At 35.8% G+C, this 9,577-nt stretch overlaps 1 protein-coding gene across 2 annotated transcripts in view; it reads left to right on the top strand.

Annotated features, from left to right (window-relative positions):
• The first annotated feature begins 832 nt into the window (after window positions 1–832).
• rasgrf1 (Ras protein specific guanine nucleotide releasing factor 1) overlaps window positions 833–9,577 on the top strand; it is a 45,402-nt gene continuing 36,657 nt past the window's right edge. For both annotated transcript variants that reach the window (XM_065283122.1, XM_065283121.1), the window contains exon 1: window positions 833–1,508. In XM_065283122.1, the coding sequence (XP_065139194.1) occupies window positions 1,233–1,508 (276 nt within the window). In that variant the 5' untranslated portion in view covers window positions 833–1,232. The remainder of the gene's footprint in view (window positions 1,509–9,577) is intronic.

The raw sequence follows: 9,577 nt of genomic DNA, 5'->3' as shown, positions 1-9,577 counted from the left end.
ATACACATATGCGTCAAAATTCCCATCTTTGCAAGCATCATCATAAACACGACCAGTAAGGTCTTAAGAGAAAGTAAACAGCTAAAAGAGAAAGCGCATGTGTAACAGTGTATTGGATCCGGACTTTGGTCTTAAAGGGGAAGTTACCTAATTTTGCTCCTGTCTGTCACTCGTGTTAATCAAACAGCATTGAGAAAAAAATCTCTCACTGCTCCTGATTAAATCACTTTTCTACCTTAAATAAAAATATATATAGGCCTATACATACATGCATAATTATTTATTATCATTCTTATTGACTGTGTATCTTCAGAGAGCTTGAGTTTTGTTTGTTTTTATCTTCTTTCTATGCTTGTATATGTTTTTTGTGAGAATTATGAACATTTCTATGGTATTAAAGATTTAAACCTTATTAAAACATAAAAAACTCTACCGTGATACATATCGTTATCATGATATAAAATTAATCCTATCGTGATAGAAGATTTTGGTCATATCGCCCACCCCTATGAGCATGTTTAGTGAATATAAATAATAATGTCAATGACTATAAAATATGTCGAAACTAGAAACAGCCTGAAATTCCTTAAATTAATCTGTAAAATTATTATATCAAATAACATAAACAACCCAATAGCCTCTAACTATAGTCCCGTACTGAAGATTAAAGAGAGTTCACCTGGGTATACACTCTTAAGAAAAAAGGTTCTTAAAAATGTTATTTGCAGTGAAGCCATAGGAGAACCGTTGACCAATCAGCTGTGTAAGTTATTGCAGAACGTTGTTTGCGTCTCTCTGTCCGAGGTGCTGAAAAGCACTCGCCGAAAATCGGGTCACGTGACGACACTGCCTCATTCAGCAGCGAGCGCGCGCACTGGTTTATAGAGATTTGCACGTGAGAACGCGACAAACCATCACTCGCACGCGCTGTAGCCTAATTCTCCCTGCTCGTTGCGTCACAGAAGAGGTTACGAGAGGCATTTGTATCCTTTGCCAAAGCCTAAACGCATCCGAGAACATTACGATGGTAGACTTTGGCATTTATCGTTTTTCTCTGCGCTTCTTCCATACTTCGTGCCAAGGCGTTGATTGCAGTGGATGGGCAGAACGTGCCATGCTTGGTTTCTAATCCCGAAAGTGCCCGTGTACTCGGGAATCTCGTGCTAAGAAGATGTAAGGACCAAACAAGCCTCACCAGCCTTTTCCCTCAAACCAGCATCTTCTTTACAAAAATGCAGAAGGGAATGCGACTTAATGATGGTCATGTCACCTACCTGGGTCTTTTGGCAAAGAAAGATGGTACGAGGCGAGGCTGCTTAAGCAAAAAGAGCTCCGACAACACAAAATGGCACACGAAGTGGTTTGCTCTGTTGCAAAATATGCTGTTTTATTTTGAGAGCGAGTCCAGCTCTCGACCCTCGGGACTATACCTGTTGGAGGGATGTGTGTGTGACAGGTCGCCCTCACCCAAACCTTCACTGTCAGCCAAGGAGTGCTTAGAAAAACAGGTATCTTTAAACTTTCTCATCTCTTTGTGTGCACTTCTGTATAGGGAATGTGTAATAGCTTAGTTGGCTTGTCAATTTGGGGGGTAAGGTGCTAAAAAATGCAATTCTGCTTGCAGCCAGCAGCGAGTGGGGGTTTGTTTTATGCGTAAAGATATGATGAGCATGCGCTATAGACACTTTTACCAACAGCATCTGCTGGCTTGCTTCATTTTTAGAGATTTTTCACATTATTTACGTCATGTGTTTAGGATTTTATTTATTGTCAAGTCACGTGTCTGTGTAGAAATCAGTTTACAGCTTGCATACCATGTTACATAATACTATTTTTTATATTTCTTTCATTGATTGATTAATTTAAAATATAATGTTTATTTTATTTACACTGAATATTAAAAATAGTTTAGCTTATTTATTTAAAATAGACAACAATAGTGACTAGTTGTTGAACGATTTAAGTTCATTATCCTTCGGCGGTGTTTCCATCACTGCAGTGATAAATGTGTATTCTTTTTCACCATTTCTCCTCAGTATATATAAGTTTCAAGCGACTGTTCCGCTGTCTGCCACACAAGAGAGAAAATGACGCTGAGGAAAGCGCTTTATAAACCTCAGAGTCGCCATCATGCGGAAAACTGGCGGAGAATCGCAGTCTGTTTGACGTATTGATTTAATTCCCGCGCTGATATTAATAGCATCCTACCTTGGCAACTGCGTCTTACCAACGTGTTTAATAACAAATCGTTTCCAAAACTGAACTTTATGTTCAAAGGCATTGCTAAGGCGTCTGATAAGAGTTTGTGTACCGTTTAACCTGCTTTGTTTATAATTTTGTGATCCAGCAATGATAGAGATGCTGCTGATCATAGTGTTCAAACCTTTCAAAGACAAGTGCCTACTTGATAGATGTCAATACATTGTGTCTTCTCAGGTCTTTTAAAGTATTTGATTATGTATTATTTCATTTAAACACAGGGAAAAGGTTACAATCCTGATATCCCCTATAAGTGTTTCTGTGTCAAGCTTATTTTAGATCAAGTCAAGAGTGCTTATAAAAAAGCTGCATGTTCTTTAAATATATGTAGTTGACCTAAGGTATTTTTTTCCTAATTTGAAACGTTTATCTTTTAAAGAAGTGAAATAAGTTTCACATAAAGAACATACAAATGCATTTACATAAGATGAAGACTACAGTCATCAGAGATTTAACCTCCTAAGACCCGTGATTTGGTTTGGCTTGCATTTTGAATTTCTTCCAGCTATTTGGGGTTAGAAATAACCATAAATATAATAACCAAATTGAGGATGCATAACGATTAATCACAATTAATCTATAGCGGAATAAACACTATTTATTTGTTTACATCATATATTTGTGTGAACTGTGTATGATAATTATATATAAATATAAAAAATAGACATTTATATATTAGGTATTTATATTATATATAAATGTATATACACATGTAAACATTTCAAAGTTCAAAGTTTTATTTAACATTTGCAGAGCACAAAGAATTGTAAACATACATAGGAATTGTACTGCATCACCCTTAGATAATCAAAATACACCAGTGCTTGCTAACCATGTATATTTCTTAAATATAAACATGCATGTGTGTGCATACAAAGTTATTAAAAACACATGTAAACAAAAACTTTTATTCTGCTATAGATTAATTGTGATTCAACATTATGCATCCCTAAACCAAATCTTTTTCTTTGAACCTGAAGCTTCTCCATATTTGTGTACAACAGGTTCCAGTTACACAGAATTAAGTATTATGGTGCAAACAACAAAAATGTGATGTCCATATGGACACACTAGGTCTTAGGAGGTTAAAATAGCTGTTTTTTATTCTGTATGATTATGATATGTTGAGATTTTATAAATATCTCAACATATCATACAGAATAAAACAGCTATTTTTTTTTACAAAACGTAAAACAACAGTAAGATGTATCAGCAGTTTAAATCTGACAAAGGAGAGCCGCAGCAAAATGTAAACAAAAACCTACTGAGTGCACCTTTTATAATCACCAACCAGAAGCAACAATATCTTCCAACCACTTAATCACTTTTGTAGCCGGAGGGGATTCTGAAGCACAAAAACACATGGTTATGATTCGACCACAACTTTTGACAGCATTGGTGAATGCTGAGATGTTTTGTCTAGTATATAGCACTAGGTTGTCCCTGGATATCTGTTCAACCTGCAGTGCTTGTTTGTATGTGTAAGGACTGCAATTCAACATGAATCTAAGACCTTTCTGTGAACAGCTGTCCCTGTGCTGACAAAGCAGGATGCGGAGTTTGATGCTGTGCATGTCTTCTATACTCGAAAGAACAGAACGCAGTTAGTGCAGCGATACCTTGCTATCAGCAAGTTTCATGTTTGGCAGTTTCATGCACATTTCATCATGCTCTTATTCTCGTATTGAAACTTAGATGAAACTTATCAGTTTGTGTATCACAGCATGCTAAATTTCTACTTAGATAATAGATGTTCCACTTGTTCCTGAAGCTTATGGGAAAGTCTGGTGATTAATTTTTTTGTAGCATTGTACATCCTATAACATGTTACGATTGTAACAAAGCATTTTTTACATATTCATGTTTTCAACTCACACACAGAAGCATCTTTAAACTAGGGCAGTCTTATTTGGCCACATGGCAAAGTATTGCATGCAGACACAGAGATGTATGCATATAAATGTACCTTTTATTATTTAGACTAGCTGTTTTGTTCTTGTAACATTACATTTATGCATTTGGGTGATTCTCGCGAAATTACACTCATGAGGTGTCATGAAACATTTTGATAAAAAAGGTAAATGCAAAGTAAGAGTATCAAAATAAGAAGCATACAGTTACAAACATCTCTTCATGTACTTTTTTGCACATGATTTTAAATGACATCATACAAACCAATTTTGTTGTTTTTTCCCCATTTAAGGGGAAAATTTTCATTAACGCAACGTGTCCATGACTGGATTTTGGTTCTTTGACATGGAATATTTATAATTAAAAAATCTAAAAAATAAAAAGCTTCAGTGCATGTTATACTATAAACATTTACAGTAAAGAAACATGTGGTATTTGGTGATCATTGGTAAATGTAGAGACAATAATAAGGAATATAAATGTGTCCAAGACCAATTTTCTCATCCTCCGCAACAATTTTTAATAATTGTTTAAAGCCCTCAAGGAACTAACATTTTTCAAAAAAAAAAAAAATTTGTTAGAAGGGACATAATTGACTGTGACTTTCTCTCCAGATAAAAGTTGAAATTTTGTTTGTCATAGTACCTAGACAACTTTTTAGTTCTCATCACCGAAACATGAGTTTGTAAATGCATATAATTAATGTAATATCGTGTGGCGGTAATGATTATCTTTGATAATGATAATCTAGAAAATGTTTTAGAAAATAATTCTATAGGAAATATCTTTTAAATCCTCTTAAAATAATGGTTATAGTAAGTTCAGACCTTAATCGTATATGTGCAAAAAAGAAAATGGCTTAAGGGCTTTTTAAAAATTCTGATGCTGGACACCTTTCATCAATGGGAGAATCACCCATTTGGCTTTTATCCAAAGTGACTTATAGGGAATTCAAGCTATACATTTTATCAGCATGTGTGTTCGCTGGGGATTGAACCCTAACGTTTGTGTTGCTAAAGCATGCTCTACCATTAAGCGACAGGGAGAATATATTTAGAGTAGATTAGTGTATCATTTGGAAATACTATTTAAATTTCGAATTAACATCAGTTTTATTGTTTTTAAAGCATTCATCCGTACAAGAGATGTTGTTGTAATCCATAAAAAACACTTACTCAGCATAACGCTTTTCAAAAAACTGCATTTTCTGTATTCATCATTTGCGGTCTATTGAAACTCATTCTGCTACCTTTGTATTCTCATTGTATTTACATACCAATCACTCTGCTTTTTTATTCATTCATTGGCCCTTTTTAAATATATCTGCATTTGAGCCCATGGTTCCTATGGCAACGCCTATTTGCATGAGAAAAAGAATGGTTGGAAGGGATATTGTGCGTGTAGCGTTGCGCCTCCTTCATTAATGCTAACGCTGTTTGGGCTAAATTTGTTCTGTTCGGTACCTCTGAGGGGTCAGGGCCCATTTATAGAAAAACACTCATCTCTCTTTTGGGAACAGCTGCATTTTTGCAGCTCAACAGAATGAGAGCGGAGACTTATTGATGCTTGCTATTTTGGTCTCTTTGAGGAATGCACTTGAATAGGAGCTGAAGACAGAGATAATAAAATGTGTCCTTTAAAGAGTAGTGGCAAAAATGCAGAAAAGGAAAGAGCATATGGATTCCTGAGGCTGTGTGTAATGGATTTTGACTGGGAATAGAGTCAAGGTGCTTTTTTGCATTTAATAGAAAGCGCCTACTGTTTTTTAGGATGCCTGTACACGTTTATTCTTTGAAAGGCCGTTTTCTTACACAAGATCATCTATCATTACTCAATTGCTAAAGGTTATGTGAAAGGTAACAGCCGGTTGTTCAGACACAAAAGGATATTTTATTTACAGTAGATGACTGTGGAACGAGCTGAACTGAATGGAGCTATCCAACCTCATAATTTATGAAGCAAATTGAATGTATTATTGAAAAGTATTCACTCAGATACTACATAAGATAACAACCTCACTTTAGAGTGGTTATTGTTCGATGTCATATCCTTTATTGAAAGTACCATATGTTCATCAGCGATATGTTTTTCTTTTAGATGACTTTGTTATAGTCACTGTTCTCAAATTTGAAGACTTGCAGCACATTTGTTCTGTCATTGCCAGTTTACTTTCATTGGTTTGGTTGCAGATGGCTTTTGCATTAACGATATTTCATAATTGAATAAGAAAAACTTTTTTTGTTTGTTTAAAACACTCAGAAAAGGGACATTTAATGGGTGCATGTGAGTGTACACTCTTAAAAACATACAAACACACCTGACTCAGCCATAAAATTGAAAAGATGAAGCCAGCTTTGTGTTGCAGATGGTCTTTACAGTGCTAAAAAAAAAGGAAATCGAAGAAGAAATAACTTACTCTGTCAGGATAATCCAATGTTTACCACCTTCTTGTACCTCTTTGTGAATGTTTTTGTGTTAACTGTACAGTATGTATGTATATTCTAGAGTTCAACAGCTTTTTTGCGTTAACTTAGTATCCTTTATATTAAAGATGGTTATATAATCACTTTAGCATGACCAAGGTGCTTTAACCGTCCGCTGTGCAGCAGAAATGGAGGTTGCTGGGGATTCAGTGGTAAGGCCTGGCTTTCTGAAATGGAGAGAGAAGGGTAGCACATACAGAGCCATAGCCACTAGCGCAAGGAGGAGTTGCTAGGTAACAGGTAGCATACAGTTATGTAATGATGCGATGCTCCCAGTTTACATGTTTTATGGTATTCCTCCTGAGAGATTGTGCTATCTCAGGCATGGGAAAGTTTTCCATGGCACTTCCACTAGTGAGGAGATCCTATGTTCTTTGAACTTTCAATGGCCTTTTTCATTTATCAGCCAGCAAATATCAGACCTGTGCAACTGCACAATACATTCTGTTGTTTTTGTTGAATTGCATTGGTTTATGCAGGGCATGCTGTGCACATTTGAATATGCAAAGGAGTTTGTGTTTTTATGTTGTACACACCTAAGGTGCTGACCTTTGTACTAAGCAATGAATTGAAATGCGTAGCCACATTCAAACTGGTAACAAACTTCATTCACTGCATCAAACAGTTGGAAAAGTTGTTATACAACTTGTTGTTAACTTAATTTTGTCATGGGAATATATGTGGGAAGGACAAGGCAACTTTTTAAGACCAAAGATATTGGACCCACTCACTTTGTCTCTGTTTACTTAGAGCCGTCCAATCCACCCCACTTAAGGAATGTCCTAATAAATACCACTCCGTCCCACGTTTTAGCTACAGCCTTAAATTCCATGCTGCCGTTTCCTCAAATCCATTTCATTTGGCTCATTTAAAGTCCATATAAATTAAACTCCATTTCGTGTTTTCACTACTTTTGCCTCCTGCACTCCCGCGACACAGCAAGGTAAACAAAGCTTTTAGGTCATAAAAGTAATTGTTTAATTAAAACGCACCAGAATACAAGAAAATAGCATCTACTCCAGAAAATCTTTTTGGCTTCTAATGCCCATGAATTTTGTGCCTTTAACCAGCTCTCTGGGACAATGGCCAATGTTGTCCCAATTAGAAATAACAAGCATAGTTCCTTCAATGAATTTGAGCATTTGGTTTGTTCATCGTGCTTTCATAGCTTTTAAACGCTGAATTTATGTATAGGATTATATGTGCACTCTAGGAAAATGGTGCTAAATTGCATTAAAAGTGGTTTACTGGCTCGTAATCATAGGGGAACCATTTTTAGTGCTAAACATCACTAATGTGGAACCTATGTAGAATCATATTGTACTATAGTCATGCTTTAGCACCACTTATGGTTCTACGGGGGATACGAATGGTTCCCCTATGATTACGAGATTAGTATTTTTAGCACTATTAATTTTGTTTAGAGTTGTCAGCTGGTTGCAAAATACTGTAAACCCTGATATGAAGAGGAATCTTGCATCACACTGAAGGTGTGATTGGCTGACTGCGCATTTTCCTGCATATTACATGAATATTTACACAATAAAAAAGAAATACAACAAACTGATTTTAAAAATGAAAGAGGTTGCAACTAGCATAGCTTTGTACAGTAAGCTGATGTAAACAAACGTATACAATATGCAGAATGAAGTTATGTCTACTAACTTATAAGCAGTGTTGGGAACGTTACTTAAAAAAAGTAATTAGTTATAGTTACTCACTACTTGTTCCAAAAAGTAACTGAGTTAGTAACTGAATTACTCTATATTAAAAGTAACTCGTTACCAGGGAAAGTAACTATTTGCGTTACGGTTAAAAAAAAGTTGCTATATGTCAAAGAATTTGTATTTTTTTAGCAGTTTTCACATGTCAGTTGAAATGAGTAGAACAGACAGGTGTTCATACATAACTTTCCATATTTATTGCACGTCAACAGACAGCAAGAGTTTTATCCTACACTTCAAGTATTATCTTTGTAAGAAAAGTAAACAGTTACACCATATAAAGTGCATTTAACTTCAGCAAACTAAATGAAATAAAACTCTCTCAACCTGAGACAACTGGTCAAGTAAACAACCTGTACTTCCAAGTGTTTTGTTCACAAAAAGTTAACTTTTAAACAACAAAAAGTGTGTTTGCTCTGTAGTCGTATTCTTAATTAAATAAATCAAACTCCCAATGTCAGACAACTGGTCTGGTAGACATTCTGTACTTCAGGTATTTTCTTCAAAAGTAAACAGTTAAATAATATAAAGTGTGTTTGCAATAACTGTAGCAAATTAAATAAATCAAACTGAGATAAATAGTCTGGAAGACATAGGCTGCTGTATTTTGTTTTCTTCATTAAAAAAGTAAACAGTTTAACAATATGATTCATTAAATTAGAGTTGCTTACAACGGATGTCGACAAAGTCTTCGCTCCCGGACATAATGTACACATTACATGCACGTTCTTGCTTTGACCACAAAAAATTTGAAGTAGTGCTTATATCTCCACCTTGAAAATGCCAACTTTTCATCGGATTGCTCCTCCTGACTCGCCATCTCTTCTGCTGCCGCGAATCTCTGTTTAGCTGTTGCGTGTGTGTGGGTAAATTCCAAATGCCGTTTGTGCGCCCTTGAAGGGCACTTCGCGAAGGGGATGTAAAATCCAAATAAACAGAAAAAGACGCTGTATTTTATCACCAAGTGTATTTTAATTAGCCACACTATCAGACAACATTGCGCAACTTTATCTAGAGTTTATACATCAAGAGATTTGATCTTCGAAGGGAATAGGGCATAGTGATCATCACTTTCGATTGGAATTCGCCCTGTGTGTGTGTCGCCGCAGGCGCGTGCGCTGGCATGTGTATAACAACACTGGCTCTGATTGGCTACCATGAAACACATTACTCTGCCTTAGCCAATCATAATCGCTTATC

This window comes from Paramisgurnus dabryanus, chromosome 9 (assembly GCF_030506205.2).
Source record: "Paramisgurnus dabryanus chromosome 9, PD_genome_1.1, whole genome shotgun sequence".
Classification (NCBI taxonomy): domain Eukaryota; kingdom Metazoa; phylum Chordata; class Actinopteri; order Cypriniformes; family Cobitidae; genus Paramisgurnus; species Paramisgurnus dabryanus.
The sequence above is the reverse complement of the archived record's forward strand: the minus strand, read 5'-3'. Positions and strand labels throughout refer to the sequence as shown.